Source organism: Phaenicophaeus curvirostris, chromosome 4 (assembly GCF_032191515.1).
Source record: "Phaenicophaeus curvirostris isolate KB17595 chromosome 4, BPBGC_Pcur_1.0, whole genome shotgun sequence".
NCBI classification, from domain to species: domain Eukaryota; kingdom Metazoa; phylum Chordata; class Aves; order Cuculiformes; family Cuculidae; genus Phaenicophaeus; species Phaenicophaeus curvirostris.
In genome coordinates, this window is record NC_091395.1 from 66,358,755 (window position 1) to 66,376,322 (window position 17,568).

Below are 17,568 nucleotides of genomic sequence, written 5' to 3' on the forward strand. Positions count from 1 at the left end.
GATGTGTTTCCTCTGAGTCCTCCACTGAGTTTTGCTCTACTAAGAAACATCCATACAAGATGTAGCATTTAGTGCACAGGTGGATAAGAAGCAACCAGAAGCAGCCAGTGGATAGCTTGCTGTATCCACTGGAATGTTTCACAGGAAGCCAAAATGGTCCCTAACTGCATCCAGATCACTCAGAACTCGGGGACTGCGATGATAGAATGAGGAGTAATGGTTTTAAACTGAACGACAGTAGATTTAGGTTAGATATTAGGAAGAAATTTTTTACTGTGAGGGTGGTGAGGCACTGGCACAGGTTGCCCAGAGAAATCATGGATGTCCCATCCCTGGAGATGTTCAACACCAGGTTGGATGAATCTTGGAGCAACTAGTAGAAGGTGTCCCTGCCCATGGCAAGGGGGTTGGAACTAGATGATCTTTAAGGTGCCTTCCAACCCAAAACATTCTATGATTCTATGAACCGCAGGTCAAGCCCATCTTTAAGGAATCAGACTTTACATTTCTTGTGCTAGTTTATAGAGTTCTGTTGTTGTGCTCCCACTGCAAATAAACTGTGTTGTAGAAGGATGTGTTACTCTTCATGTCAGCTGTGTGTGTATCCTCTTTCCATTATACCTTGAAATATCTTCTCATGAGGTTTTAGGGAGGAAGGAGAATGCATTTATCCTGATAAACACAGATGGTTCTTTTGTGTTGGATTTTCTTTTCCTTTTCTTTTTCTTTTTATGACTGAAAGCCCTATAAAGGCCTCCTCCTCTCTCCTCTCCTGAATTTGTTACAGAACACGTTTCGTGATTCTTCTTAATATATTCTTGAAATAGGTATGTTCTGAGATTCGAGAGTGCATTTTCCCCTGACCTTTAGCCCAGCAGGGCTATTGCAGGGAATTCTGTCCTAGCTATGTGCTACAAAATGTTAATTCTTTATATATACAGAGTCAGAACTTGGAACTTAAATCCTAAATATAAAGAGCTGTGGTGATCTGTTTTCTCTGGATTATAGCAAATTTGTAAAACCAATTAATTTGGACAGTGCTGCCCTTGAACTATGTCCTTCAACTATGAACTCTTGTATTTAAATGTCTCAAAGAGTGGCTGACATTCCTCAGGGCTGGGTTGTAGTAAAAAAGATTCAAGGGTCTGAATAAATTTCTCTATCGATCCTGAGATATTCTGCCAATCCAGGTCTTACTGCTTGGGCTTGGTGCACTTTTATAGACATGCATTAGCCTGTTTTCTCAGATTGGAATTGGAATTTTTTTTCTGTTTGAGATAGCTGATTTCTACCAGAAAATAAAAAGTCTGACAGTATGGTTTTTCTACCTTTGTCTGAAAATACCTTAGTTACCACAGCGTACTCTTTTTGTTACAACTTTATTCTTTTCTAGTAGTACTTTTTACAAGTTATGAGAATTATAAGTGGAAGTTATAAACTGGAACTTTTTGTATTTGAAATGGCTTAATCTCTTTGGGCTTCCTGCCTGTGCTCTTTTCATACCTTGATACAGTTGCTGCCACCGTCTCTCCTGCAGTATTGCTCTCCAGTGGTCCCGTTGTATTAATCCTGGAACTGCGTCTTCAAAGTAAATTAGGTCATCTTTAAGGTTCAGAGAATTTCTTCAGGATGTTATTACTGGGCAAGCCACTGACCTCGTACTCTTTCTGCAGAGAGAATAGAATAGATTCTACTTCCATCAAACATTCTTGTTCTGCATGATTTCAGTACATCTGGCTGAAGCCACTATTTTAGTCTTTGCTTTAATTTTTTTTCTGTCAAACACCTCCAGCAAATTAGGTTTCACACTGTCCATCCTGTTCCCCTTAGAATTTTAATTAGCTTGATGTAGAATAGCCAGTGCAGTTCAGTTGTATTTGATTTCTACATAATTATTTGTCAAAACTGAATTGCTATGATTCCATTAACTTTTGTAATGCATTGCTGTATATCTGCAGGCAAAAGAACATAATGGGTGAAAGAAAGTCCATTCAGATGTAACTATAAAATGGCTAAACTCTAAACTTTAGGCTGTGAGCATGGTCTGTGTGTCGTAGGCTTATGCCCAGTCATGTTTTGACTAGTAAAGAGGGAAGAAAAGCAAGGTAAATATAAACCCCTCTTTACTCAATGTCCCTTAGGATCCAGGTGCTTAGTCCTGTGCCCAATATGCTTGGTGATGCCAAAGACATAGAAAGCTGCTTCAGACCTACATGAGAAGGGAAAAACTAAATATGGAGAGACTAAATGGTGCAATTTGATCCTATATAGAACAAATGAAGCTTCACCCAAAGTAATTTAATTTTGGATATGACTTGCTTTGAGTTTCACTAACTAATGTTTTCATGTACTAACATTTTACTTGCGTGTGTGTTTTATACTAGACGGTACAGATACAGGCGCATAACACAGATACCATTGTTCACTGTAGATTTTTCAAGAATATGAAAAAGTTTCTCTGCAGAGTGCCCACATTTGAAATATTCTTAGATTTATGTGTGTGTCATACTGATGGCCAAGTCCTGACTTTGGTTTTATTCATCCAAAATTTAGTGATACTCTAAGGAAGAGCTAGAGTAGTGGGTAGATACCTTTATCAAGTATGAATTCTGGTAGGTGTCCATTGCGAGTCTCCCAGATCTCAAGCCAAATTATTCTCTTATGCAACACCAGGCTCTGAAGTCAAGTCTTCCTTCTCTATGTAGCTGAAGAGGTGCCATTAATATTTGCAGATGAGCCTTTGCTTTACTTAGCTTTTTTTCCCACCTTGTGGGTGGTGATGGAAGTATATATGTGTTGTGCTTTTGTCACTGTATGGTACAGCATCAGGATGAAAACTAGCACCACACAGAACTGCAATATAGACAAACTAGCTGTGTTTTTTCAGCCTAGAAAAATTTTCTTAATATTATCAGGTTTCTTTCAGTACCTAATGAGCACTGAAAAGAACAGAAGGATGGTGGAGAAGCATTGAAAGCGGATAGCTAGTGCTACAAAATGGGGGTTTTTTTGCAGAGTTTCAGTGCTGAAGACTTTAGAAGAGCGCACTTACAGATATTTGATTTCTTTCAGGTCCTCAGATTTTGGGACGTTATACACAAAGTTGAATCTGCAGCCTGGGATTGCTACTGTTATTGACAATTTCTACATTTGTCCTACCAACAAAAAAAAGGTATGTGGCAAAAAAAATAAAGACTTTTTACTGTGCAGCTGAGGTTCTATAGCTATGCGAGAAGTTTTTTACAGGTTTGCAAAATCTAAGGAAGTGGTTTTCACAAAGTAGCAGGTCACCTTAGGTGCACGTGTGACATATGGAAGTGGGATATTTGTTCTTCCTGATTAATATAGAAAGGAGAAATTGCCTTGATGGACTCTGAAAACTTTCAAGGACATTGACTCCTGGCATTTGATCTTCTGTGGAGGTTTCCATGGAATTGGAAAAGGAGCTCCTGTAGGTTTTCACACAGATTCTGAGACTGACATTCAACCTTCTAATGCTTCATGCATAATTTCAGCCTCCTTTGCATGTTCCTTAATGTAAAGCATAGGGATTGGGCAGGCTGTCATTGAGAGTGATGTTTATCCTTTGTAAAACCTTAATTAAAAAAAAAAAAACAAACCCAAACCACTTTCCTTGAAACTCTCTCTTAAATAATGTTTCTGCGTCATTATTGAACGAAAAAGCCTTTCCTGGAGTTGGGGAAGATTAAGTGGACTTTATAAGTGGGAGCAAAATCCACCTATTGAGCGTATTTACAATGGATGTTGTATTAGGAGCAACAGAAAGAGCGATTATAAGGAAAAAAAAAAACAATAACAACCCTTCTATTTCTGCAAAATACCCATGATTTAAACAGCAAGAATTGTGAAATACATTGTGAATAACACAAGCACAGTAGGTCTTTCATGAAATAAGAATTCTCTTTGATAAGGGCCTTTTAACTCCGGTGTAATACAGAAGCATTGATTTCATGCAGAGCCTGCTGATTGGAAGGACAATGTTAGTTGTGTTTATCTGTCTGTTCTGCTTAATCAAAAATCAGTGGAACTCAGTGAGGCTGCCTGGATGATTAAGTACATATTTTATTTCTCTTGCAATTGTCACTGGAGTTTTTGTGCCAGAGCTATGCTATGCCTCCACTTGGTAATATGTTTTTAATGTACTATGAAGTCAGAAATTATTTTTTTCTGTTTCTTGAAATGGAACTACCACCAAGCACTAAATTCTGCTGGTTACGTGTCTCAGAGAGAAGATCTACTGGAGGCTGCAAGTTCAAAAGAATAAAAAGAAATGTTTACCCATCTGAGATTCTGGAATAAAAACTAGAAGTATGAGACAGATGAGAGCCCTGTAGAGGATTTTTCCCAGCTTGTGCAACTACAATATAAAAGCCTGCAACAGCACAGAGCGGGGCAGTAACTACATTGTTGTGCCAGTTATTTGGCAAAATAAACAGTGGCGAGATCACTGCTGAAATTCAAGCCTGAAGAACCCACCACTGTTCACAAAAAAAATCTCAGGTTGGCCCTGTCTTAGGAAAATCTATATTCTGCTCAAGGCAATTTGAAGTTCTTAGAGATACAAACCGTGCTTAGTAAACTAATATATTGGAATCCATCTGTTACAGAAAGTTCCTTAGGTTCATTAAGTACACTGTTTTTATGCTGAGGTTTGCTTCGATGATGATGTTGTTCAATAGTATACAAATAGCAGATATACCACAGCAGAAGGGATTTTCAAGGCCTGTAAATGATGGCAGAGGGAGACACATGCCTGGGAGGTGTTGGCAGTCACATGTGGCAGGTAAGGAGGAAGTCTCTATGTCATAATAATTTTGTCAGTCATAATGGCGACTCTTCTGAGGTTGGATATTTGATCAGGGCGCTAACTAGGACTACCAGCTGATTTCACAGAATTTATTTAGAATCGTAGAATGACCTGAGTTGGAAGGGACATATGGAAGAAAATGTCTTCCTGTCCATCCATTGCAGCCCAATTACAGTAAAGTGGGTAGAAGATTTGGAGCTCTGACTCCTTTTCCTCAGCTGAGCAGAAGTCTCACAAATACACTCCTGCCTGATGCTACCAGACTTCAGGTCATCATAGTATGGGTTTTCGTCAACCAGTTCACAACTTTTGAAATGTGCTAAAAATGTTAACTGTGCTGGAATGCTGACCCTGCATACTGCAACTGAGAATGCATTTTAAATTTAAAGCATAAGTAGGCCCATGCTACCACTTAGCATTTAGAGACCAGGAATATGTGTGAAAGCAGAGATAAAAGACATGGATGGGGATTTTTTGAATACTTTGCGTATTAAGCATTAGTCTGTGCTTTCATTCCCTTTACCCATTGTAGACCTCATCTGTGGAAGAACTGATACTGCATATTTAATGGTTATCATTTCCACCTTAATGTCATCGGAGCATTAACCTCCCCCAATTTTAGCTCTGTGGAATTTAGTTGTGTAGTAAAGCCCTCTCCCTCTGCAGTCAATGGAGAAACTTGGGTACTTCCAGGCAGTCATCTTATTAAAGTAATAGTTCTCTGTAAATGTGAGAGTAAGACTTTATGATCTTCTGGAGGCTCTTATAAATGACTGTGACTGTCGTGGATCTGAACAGAGTCTTCCTGTAGCTTCCTACAAAGATATACAAACAGTTGGAATACTACTTTTGTTTTGGAGTGCAATGAGATATAATATTTGCTAGAAGGCTCCAGTCTAGTTCTTGAACTGATGTTATTTCCTTAGTGTATCTCAGCTCATATATCAGCAGAGTGACTTCGAGTTTCACTCAATGTGCCTGCACTTTGTGAGCTGCAATTATACCATTCAGATCAATAGACTTAGAAGTAAGCTTTATACAGAAAGTGTGAAATTGTACTGGAAGTGTTCAGTCCCTATGAGTTACTCAAGTTTGCATTTTATTAAGAGGGATTGAAGAGGAAAACAAGTTTATACATCTTATCTTCCCTACCCCATTGTTTACAAAGTGAAAATTCCACCGAATTGTAATGCAGTTCATGAAGAAGTGCTTTAGCAGACAGAGAGGGTACAACAGCATTGTTTTCACATGAAAAACTGTTTCTATAAAAAAAGAACAAAATTACAGGGTAAACTACAGGAGTGCTGGGGGTTTTGAAATAGCTGGTGGAAGAAATTTGTAAACCCTACTAGATCCATACAGATAAGTGATATATTCCTTTTCTCTCTTACCCTCTATGAAAAAGTTGTGATGAGGATGGTTCATGTGTCTAAGAGACAAATCTGGAAGGAGTTGTATGAAGGTCATATCTATACAATCTTTTGACAATTGAGGTAAATTCACTCAATCTGAGTACTTTTCTGGCTGAAAGCAGCACAATTTTGATGCAGAAATTGTGTTGCTGCGGTTACCAGAGAATTCAAGCAATGAAACCCAGTTTTGACAAGAAATTATGACTAACCTCTGAGGGCAGAGCTTTAGAGGACTTTGTGTATCATTCTGAATGGGCCTTTCTGATGAAATCATGGGATGGAGGCATGAACTATGGCTGCATTGTTTGTGATTCAGAGCTAAATTGCCTTCAGTCAGCAGGACAAATAGAAGACATTTGCACCTACTTGCAAAAGACCTTGTGGGCTCACCCTAAATGCCTTGGAACAATAGCGCAATAGGCAAGGTAACACTGCATATAAGAGTTCGAGCTTCCTAAGGATGCATTAACATTTGCTTTGCATTTTGGCTGCTTTAAGTGTAGGATAAACCTGCAGTCAAAGACACTGAAAATTATTCTGATGTGATTTTGGAAAGCTGTAGGGTTATAAGGGTAAGTTCTCCTAGGTAAGCTCTCTGATGACATGTTACAATCACATACTTTCTTACGGCAAGCTGGCTAAGATTTGATTCTTGTTATCCTTATTATTGGTTAAGCTAATTCATTTCCTTAACATAACGATTTATTCCTTCCTTCACCGACTTCTCCATTTAAAACACTTTTTCAGTCATCTATGACATAAATAACGTTACACAGACCTTGCAATGCTGTATATTTATAAGGTATGTTGCTCTACTTTAAACAACAGAACACACGTAATTATCTCCTTTTCTGTAATTACTTTATGCCAATAGCACAAAATAATGCATCCCATGATGTAACACTTGGGGGAAATAACTTGATCTGTCCCCTCTGTTTTCCAAAACAACATTATGATTGTGATTTAGAAGTGATGCACATGATTCACGCAATATGGGATAGTCACTGTCAATCTGGAGTCAGCTGAACAAAAATAAATTCTTTCTACAGAAGACAAAGGTTAGCAGAATTCAACTTTACTATCTAAAGTAGAAACAAAATATTTAACATTTTTATAGGGCATATGTACTGTTGGATGTAGAAATTACATATCTGCTTTAATTCTGTGTGTATAATGTTGCTAGGGATGAGCCGAATGACATTTTAATTGTCATTGGTGCTAGTGCAACTGATGCATCCATACTTCTATTTATATGCTTCTGGAGAAGAGTCACCTAAGCAGTGTATATTCCGGCTTTTCATATTAAGAGAAAATGAATGTTGATTGTGCATACACTGACTTATTAGTTAAATGGGTTGAACACTTACGTTTCGCAGCTGTTGAAGTAACCAATAGCTGAGTGTTTTTCCAAACTAAAAGGTGAGATGACAAATGTATATTCTTGCTTGACAAACCATGTAGAACACTTAAGATAATAATAAGGAGATAGGCTGTCCTCTACAATATTTCAACACCTGGTACTTTAAAGTAACATAAATTAGACATGATCACAAAAGGCTATTTGCCACAGCTATAAAAGCATTTCCCAAGATGCATCTGGGTTGAACAATGTTTATAAGCGCTTACAGGTAAATGCAGTCGTACAGCATTTTGACATTTGTCTTTCCGAGCAAAACAATTGATAGTAGAAGTCAAAATGCAGTATGACTACATTTACTTGTAAGAAATTGTTCTATGCAAGTAGCAGTTTCCTTAAAGAATATTTCAGAGTGTCTGCAAAAATACAGAGCAGAAATATCTTGTGCTTTTATTAGCAGAAGTTGTTAACTATGGAATATTCCTTTCAAAAACTCTAGTAGTTACTTCAGGAAGGTTTCCCAGCGAGACTGCAGGATATGAGTCTGTAGATTGTGATGTGTCATCTCTCTACCATGATGCGCTCTTTCCTTATAAGCAGTGTCACCATTCAGTTTTATTCTAGTGATGCACTGCCAGAGCGCTGATGTAACCTGACTGCATCATCTTGCTTAAGACTTCTGTCTAGGACTGTACAGCTCATCTTCAAATTTTCCAGATGCTTCCAGAAGTATATCCAGTAATCAGGGGTTTTTTTTCACCCATAGTTTGCTGTTACGTGGATTACTGTGAAAGGCAGTTCTGCGCAGAAATCCCAGATTTTATACACATTCAATAGATAAGCAGGTGCCTAGTTGATGGTCAGTGTAAGAAGCTATTAAATGCAAGTGGAAATAAATAGGTTAAAACAGTCAGAGATAGCCTTGAGCTGTTAGCTAGGAGTCAGAGGTTCATGCAGCGCCGTTGAAACGAGATGACAGAGGGAGAGGTCATTCACTAGGAATCTCACTGTTGGAAAAGTATTTGATCTAAGTACTGCCTAAGTGGAGGAGCTACAGCTTTCCCTGTCCAATTACTACTGTTTTTGAGAAACCAGGGCTTTTCCACACTTTGTATGTAAACAGGACAGCGTTAAATATATTTCATTCTTCTGTGATTTTCGTGTTCTGACTCCGTGAAACACTTCCAATAAGTCAAAGTGTTACTGTTTTATTTAAGTATAACTTCTCTCTTAAACAGGAGACTTTGAATGCATTTTTCTATATTGTGTGATGGAAAAAGGTTTAGTTTGGTTTCCATAAAAATTTTACAGACACTTTTTGTGCTTTTCTCCATCCTGCTCTTCTACTTACGGAGCTAGAAAGGACTCCACAGCTCTTCTTGATTTAATGCCTTGTTGTCTTTGAATACTTTTCTGCATGCATATCTACTAAAAGATTGAACCGTACAGTCTGAAGCTGCCTCTGAAATGTTTTGTTTCAGTTCTACTCTTTTTGACCTATAAACGTTTTGTAGTCCAGCACCTGGAGAACACTGTGGTCAAAGGCTGCACTTCATTTAAAAAAAGGGAAAAAACAACCCACAACCTCCTCCCAGACTAATGACCCTGGCTAACAATACAAGTGAACTGTAAACTGCCATGGCTATTGTGTGAGTTTGCCGTAGTATGTAGATTACTCATCAAGGTAGAGAATGCAGGGGCCAAAAACTACCAAAAAGACACAATGTTAAATTAAGTTTACTGTAGTAAAGCTAAAAATCAAAAGACTAGTTGGTGGGAGTACAGCATAGAAAAAGATTTATGTGAAAAAGATAAAGACCTGTGAACAAGTGTTAACAGACCATTGTGCATATGATTTTGCACTTGAGAGGCATACATTTCTTTCCCCATAATTCTGGGAAGAGAAAGAATCCAGGCATCGTATTTTCAGCAAGGTTTTATTTCCTATGATGATGAACAGGAGTCATTGCTTGGAGAAATAGGAATAGTCAATCAAGAGAATATAGTAGAAAGCTGCCCTCAGCGCCTGTGGCCAGGTGTGCTGCTGAGTGGGCTCAGAGGGGAGCCATAAAATGGAAAGTGTCAAGTTCCACACTAGAGGGGTTTCTAAGATCTGGGATTTTGGTTTGGTAAGTCTAAAGATAAGGGCAATTTTGCAAAACTTAGACTAGGCTGTCATTTCACATTTCTTTATTTTAAAATATTGATTCTTATACTTAGGCCCAAATCTAAAATTGGTCATATGCCAGATAAGAATCTAGGGAGGTGGGGGTGGGTTTGCTGTACAGGACACTGGGCAGGTCGTGTATTTCCCTCATCCAGCCTGCCCGTGGGCTCATTGGCCTGAAATGACTAATTAATTCCTCCTCTGCTTGAGATAAGTATGGAGGAGGAAGCACAAAATCAACTAACCAACCAAAATTGTCTGTGATGGATCTCTAGACCGAGTGAGACCTAAGGTTTTGTCCAGTGTGGCAGAGACTTTCTTATGTCCTAGCTAAAGCTGCAACTGTCTTATAATCCATAACTAGAAGCATCATGCACTTCGTTTTTGACGACTATATGTTTCCATAAGAATATAATGCTGATGCAATATGGAGCTTGCGGAATTAAATTTAATGTCAAATTATAATACATGGGATAGCGTCCAAAGGAGAAGGTGCCCATATGAAGAGTGAGTAGCGAGTTACAGATTCAGGGTTGCGCGAAACCTGTGATGGATAAAACCAGAAAGGAAGAGGTGGTTATATCAAAGCTGCTGAGTCTTAGCAAAAGGATAGTGGAGAAAGAGAGAAGCTAATTGTAAAGAGGAAATGGTAAAAGATTAATAACAAGCATTTTACAGTACTTAATATGTATTTAATTGGTTGCCCAATGTCTAGGATGAAATGAATACAGTTAAGTCTATAGAACAGAGTCCAATTTCTGCTAAAACTGGCATACACAAGATTAGGTTTTTCTGTACTTAATTTAGATTCTTTATTATTTATTGCAGTTATCCTGTGTGTCGAGATTATTTTTGCTTAATTATTTACTGAGCATCACAACATCCCTAAAAGCATGTATCAAGGTTCCTGTGTTACTGGAGGGAGGAAATAGGGTACTCCTTCAACTTGAAGTCTAGCCATAGCAATTAGTAACCACTAGGACAACGTTAAGGAGGTTATATGAAAACTTCTAAACAGTATTAGAAGAAGGATGAGTAATATCATTCAGAGGTCTGCAAGGACAACCTACAGTAGGCATATTCCCCAGGCAGCTAGAAAATAATGGTGTAGTGTGTTCCGAGCATATTCATCATGCTTACTGATGGATCTTCCTTATCTCTTGGAGACCTGAGCATTTCCTTCTCATTTCCCCAATGATGGAACAGCAGCATATGTCCCAGCTTCCGTGCTTCGTGCCCTGCTAATGATTTCCAATCTACTGATATGTCAAATTCTGCTTCTTTTCACTGCAGCTGTTAGACTTCCCTCTACTCACGCTGACTGCACAAACTCCTCTGGATCTCTCAGGAGCAGAGATGCAGCAGGTTGTTGTTTTTTTCCTGGGATTTGCATGAAAGCACAGTGGAAATGAGCAGGATTTAAATTCCTGTCCATGGCCATTTTGCAGGGCTGGCAGCATGCTCACCTCCCTGCATTGCTGAGAGTGAAAACAGTGAGATGCTGCGGCCTTGCATGAGACTCCTAAACTACTGTGAAAGTTAGTATTCCAGTAATTTTGTTTATTCCACCCTCTAAAGCAATGCTTTGTGACATTTACTAGAATAGGATGAATTAAATTATTTCCTTCCTTATTTCTAATTCTGAAATAAACCCTGATTCCCGGTAGCCCCAGCACTCTGCAGCAGCAAACTTCTACTGAAAAGGCAGAACCTGGGTGACAAATATGTTTTAATCATGTTGTTCTCGTGCAGCCTGAACTCATTTATTTCAATATAGTCATCAAAAATTCATGCAAACATAAAATAAGATTATTTTTTTTTTCTTTTTCATTTCACACTATGTGTTTCTGTCAGAGAAAAAGTCTTATTCCTGGAAACTGAATTCTCTTGTGTCTAACCAAGCTACCTTTGAAGCCATTTTGACAGTGGCCTCTTTCAGGCTTGTACTAGAGCCAGATTTTTTCCATCTGTGGGAAAAATGCACTAGGTTACTGTCATCTCTTCATACCAGAAGCTTGCTCCCAGAAGAATGGTCAGTTCTTCATAATCCTTGCTTTGGTGTGAGGCAGGATCTTCTGCAAGCTGGTTTTCTTTTGTGAATAACCAGTATTTCTCTTTCCCTGATTTTTTAATATTTTTTTTTGAATCTTTCATCATCTATTTCTGTCCTTCGATCTCTTAATCTCTCAGATGCTTTCTTTTTTTCCTACTTTTCTTTCTTCTATTTCTGAGCATTGCACCTTTTTTCCACTTCAGAAATAGTTTCTGGACCTAATTAAACCTTTTTCTTTCACAGTTACTAAATAAAAATACTATTTAGAAAAACATAGGTCATAGCCTGTGTTCATATTTGAAATCATGCTTTTCTTGGGATTTTGTTGGTGGCCACATCAGTGGACATGGGAAATGCATGGAGAGATATGAATTTGATGGGTGGACTGTTCAGTGGATAAGGAATTGGTTGGGCGGTGACTTTCAGAGAGTAATGGTCAACAACTCAATGTCCAGATGGAGATCCATGACAAGTGGTATCCATCAGGGGTCCACACTGGGGCCAGTGCTGTTTAATATTTTTGCTGATGATACAGACAGCAAGATCAAGTGCACCCTCAACATGTTTGCAGATGACACCAAGCTGAGTGCGGCAGTGGTCACACCAGAAGGACAGGCTGTCATCCAGAGGCACCTGGACAGGCTGGAGAAGTGGATCTGTGTGAACCTCATGATGTTCAACAAGGCCGAGTGCAGGGTCGGGGCAATCTGTGGTTTCAATAAAGGATGGGGGATGATGTGATTGAGAGCAGCCCTGCAGAGAAGGACTTGGGGGTGCTGATTGATGAGAAGCTTGACATGAGCTGGCAATGTGCGCTCACAGCCCAGAAGGCCAACAGTATTTTGAGCTGCATCAAAAGAAACATGGCCAGCAGGTCGAGGGAGGTGATTCTCCCCTTCTACTCCTCCCTTGTGAGTTCCCCACCCGGAGTCTTGTGTCTGGTTCTGGAGTCCCCAGCATAGGAAGTAGCTGTTGGAACAGGTCCAGAGGAGGGCTACAAAGATGATCCGAGGGCTGGAGCACTTCTGCTATGAGGACAGGCTGAGAGAGTTGGGGTTGTTCAGCCTGGAGAAGAGAAGGCTCTGGGGAAACCTCATAGTGACCTAGCAGTACCTGAACAGGGCCTACAAGAAAGCCGAGGAGGGATTTTTTACAAGGGCATGTAGTGATAGGACAAGGGGGAATGGCTTTAAATTGGAAGGGAGAAGATATAGATTAGACATTAGGAAGAAATTCTTCTCCATGAGGGTGGTGAGACAGTGGAACAAGTTGCCCAGGGAAGCTGTGGCTGCCCCATCCCTGGAAGTGCTCAAGGCCAGTTTGGATGGGGCCTTGAGCAGCCTGATCTAGTGGGAGTGTCCCTGTCCAGGGCAGGCGTGTTGGAACTATGTGATCTTTAAGGTCCCTTCCAACCCAAACCATCTATGATTCTATAATAGTAAAACTGCTGACACATCCCTAACTATAACTCATAAAATTAATGTCTCCAACAGCAGCAGCAGGATGACTCGATCAGGGAATTCTTAGCCAGGAGATCTGACTTCAGTTTCTATGACCTTGAGCAAGCCTGAGCCTCCCTGAGGTCTGATCTCCTATTGCCTTGCCTTGGAACGTTATTTGGCTTGTGCAAAATCACTATGACATGACATGATTTGACAGTCTACCTTGAGGTCAGATTACAAGATTTTGCAAGAAGTACAGAATTAGTTTGATTTAGTTTCCTTGTTTACAAACTTAAGACAGTAATATTGAAATCTGCAGAGCACCTGTGATCCCTAAATAAATGCTGAGTATTTTTATGGTCCCGTTTTGAGAAGAATGCCTATTTATAAGATTTTTTTTTGTGTCACATCCCTGCAGTACTGAAGACCATTTGCAGCATGCTGCAAATAATTGTTATAAATATGTTCCTATATTTTTCAAGGTTGTTTAGCATTTATAAGGCATGGCTGGTTCAGGACATAGGTAATAATCTGAATATGATGGTAGCATTTCTATTATCACATAAATGAGGTAATTAAACTACTTTCCCATAATGGAACGGGATTAATTTCTGATGCAATTGTTGGATCTACAATTTAGAGTCCTATTGTTAGTCCTCTAAACAATACTAGCAGTCTGGACATTAAAATGGCACTCAGATTTGACTTTAAAATGCTCTTGTTCTTTTCTAGAAGACACTAAGTCTACATAAGGAGAACTTGTGAAAAGGTCTGGCAAGAGAAGTGCCTCAGGTAGCACTGAGGGATTGTGGAGTGTTTATCTTATAAAGCTTGGTGCCAAAACCCAACAACTGCTAGTTGCATAAAAAACTGTGCTTTCAGTGTAGCTATGACTACGGGAATTGGACCAAGAACCCTGGGAATAAGCAAACATCTCATGTCAGTTTAAGATATTAAACACACTGGAATAATTCTTCTTTAGTGCTGATATATATCCTGTTTGTTTCATTCAGCCGTACCTGTGAACTAATATTTTTCCACATTGCATCACTTGGTAGGATTTTCTGTCTTTAAGTGCTTTTGCAGTTTGTGTGCGATGCAGTGCAGGCAGGCATGTATTAATGTGGGTTTGGCTATAGGTGTGAGTCTGTCCGGGAGAATAACTGTGTCTTGCACTTTGTTCTTTCTGTGGGCTCCAGCAAAGACAATGGGTCTCTTACTTGCTGCAGCTGAAGGGTTGAGAAAGGTTTTTTCTGCTCTGCAAGGTGCTCTAACACAGGAGCGGGAGATCCGGGCCTCCGTTTTTCACAACTTTGCCATGGAGAGCTTGGGGATGCAGACTTTCTGCTGCGCTTTGGGATGGTGAAGCCCAAAGGCTTCTCTGAAACTCTCCCACACTGAATTCTATCGCAAGGTCTAGCCTTAACTTTTCACCTAACTTAGGCAGACAAAGTCTATAAAACTGTCCTTTCTGGAACAAAATGCCATTCAGGAGGTAATGATGATCCATTCTAATATTGTATGGTATATTATAAGATCATATTAAAACCACTTGTGAGTTGTACTCTGCATAAGATCTCAAAATTTTATGTATGCGTAGATGATTTGGTTCTCCTATTAATAGCTGTGGGAATTCTGAAGAGGTTATAGGATTTCCCTTTCACAGATGTGGAAATAGAAAGATGTAAATTACTTGCCTTGGAAAGAAATTAAAGGAATTTAATAATATGCCATGTGTCTAAGCCAGTGTCTCAGCTTGAAACATAAAACTAGCCTTTAATTTATTTATTAATTTATTTAATTTATTAACACTTACCTATTATAAACCAGTTACCATGTAAAACATGATTGGTAAGGACAAGATTGGAAATACTTATCACTACTCTGCAAATTTCTGATGAAAATTGTATCTCAACTTGTAGATTAAAATAAAAATTTTGGAAAAGAATGGGTGGAGCCAAGATAAGGAAAAATAGTTGAGATTACTCAAATATTTTCTTTAAATTTTCACCCTTTTAAATGTAGTGTTTTAAAAGTATGTCAAGATTTCCTTATAGAAATAATAAATTCTCCAAACTAAAATTAATATTTACATTGGGAAAATTGTCAAAATTAAAACTTGTGTTGGAAAAACTAACTTGACTACTTCAGCATTTTCTGAGCAAAATTTATTTTTTCCGAATTGCCCTGGCATTTTAATAGACAGTAAAGTGCCAGAATTGTGGGGGTTTTTTTTGCTTTTGTTCACTGGTAAATTTTTTACTTACACGGTATTTATATTACTCTAAGTTTATATCAAAGCTATAATGTGTTCTGCTTTACTTACACATTTTTCTTTCCGTGGGATTCTTTGATTCATTAATAAAGGGATTATTCCCTTCCTCTCTTCCTTAAACAAAGATGTTAGAAGGCAAATCCATTAGGTTGATGCTCACAGTCTGCATGTGAAACTGCTGTTTTTCATTTTTCCTGTACTCAGTGGTCCATAATTTGGGTAATTGCCAGTTATTTGTCTTATTGGAACACTTTGACGACATGCCGGGTTTTGTTTGTGATGACTGTGGTTTTTTACCTTCTGTCTTGTCTGCCCCCTTTGACTGGAGACCAGTGCAGTTTGTCTGTGGCTGGCTGGACACTTAGCTGTTCCCTAATACTACTGTGTCACCTGCCACTGCATTTAAGCCATGTTCACAGAGGTAAGCTAAATATCACCCAGTTAAAATCCAGAGAGAGGCTAAATCTCTACATGTTCATGCTAGCAAACAGGTTTATTTATAAATCACCAAGTGATGTAGTAGCAGAACCCAAGAGCCGCCCTTTCTATCTTCTCTGCAGGTCAGTTTACAAGCTTTACCTAACAAAATCATCCCCGGAGAATACTGTAGCTGGAAACTGGCAATGACACCTCCTGTGGTGGGGGCTAAAGGCTCTCACCAGAAATCAAAAAAAAAAAAAAGGCCCATTCTCAAGGCTGTACCCATTTTTAGTAGATTTTAGAAAGGTGAAGAATAACATAAGAATACACAATAAATTTTTAGTCCACTTTTTAATCCAGTAAAAATATGTGGATGGCTACACAGTAAGATGTTATCATGCCTTTTCCCTGAAGAATTTGAGTTTCCAGCTTATTTTGATTTTTAAGGAACTAAAAAAATTCAGGAGGAAACCTCAAATTTAAGCTTGTCCAGCTCTGTTGTAGTATGTTATATGGTAATAAGGGGTACTCCAGCTTGATGAACTTTCACTTAGGGCTGTTGTTTAACAATGTACAGTGGTACAATCTCAGCTTTCTTGTGCTTTGAGTATTGATTTCCAAGACGGGGAGAACTGCAGTAATAACCTGCAGAGGTCTGGCATCACTGTGACCTGGTTTGCTTTTATTCCTCGTGGCTCTAGGCAAGTAAGTCAGTTCCCAGGAGCAGTGGGCTGCTGGAAACAGTGTCTCTCCACACTTCCCCTGTGTGAAAGCCCTGAAAATGTGTTTCCCTAGTGTAACTGGCTCTCCTTCTAGCTTTCCTTTCCAGCTTATTTCCATGCCACTTTTCTTCTCCTGAAATTGTACTTGAGGGGGCTTTTCCCAGCAACCTCACCCCAGGAGCAGCAGGATTCAGCTCAGTCTGTATTGCTGGGCAGCCTTGCACTGGCACTGCTAATGGCCGCAGCATCAGAAGCTGAGGGAGTTGCATGTAAGATGCAAAATTTCATGTCAGAGTAATGTCAGAGGCAATTTTGGTCAAGGATCACCTCAAAATGGTGCTCAGTTCTCCTAATGTATTGTTAAATTCCTTTGGACAAATAGATGTGCTGGTGTTCTCTTGTTTAAATCTCTATGTAAATTCACTTCTTCCCTTTCTAAAGCTCTAGGGTATGAATCCTGTTCACACTGAGGTACCATGGTGATGAGTGGCTTCCAAATACCAAAGACAAAAAGTGTGATAATGGTTGCTGTGGTGTTCTTAATTCCCTCGTGATCCTCTTTATATGAGACCAGTTCTATGTGAAGAACCTAAGATCCAGACTAACTGCTCTCCTTGCCAAAGGAGTAATAATATGGCGAGCAGTGGTGCCTTGTGGGGCTAAGTTGGTCACTGATGCCAGTACTTCAGGTTTCTAAATCTATGCCACTAGATTCCTTTGTAACCTTAGATACATTTACTCCATCTACAAGTCTCTTTGTAAATGACGTTTTTTCATATGAATGAGTTTATTTAACCGACTATTTCAGAATGTGCTATATTGTCTATATTTGTTCATCGCATGTAATGGTGGGTATGCAATATTTATAGTTTTTCCTTAAGGTTTGCCACTG

The 17,568-nt window shown here is 39.1% G+C and overlaps 1 protein-coding gene across 1 annotated transcript in view; it reads left to right on the forward strand.

Moving 5' to 3' along the window:
- Positions 1–17,568, forward strand: part of SORCS2 (sortilin related VPS10 domain containing receptor 2) — a 553,277-nt gene that overhangs the window by 321,789 nt on the left and 213,920 nt on the right. The window contains exon 3 of the mRNA XM_069856403.1: positions 3,073–3,172. Within this exon, the coding sequence (XP_069712504.1) occupies positions 3,073–3,172 (100 nt within the window). The remainder of the gene's footprint in view (positions 1–3,072; positions 3,173–17,568) is intronic.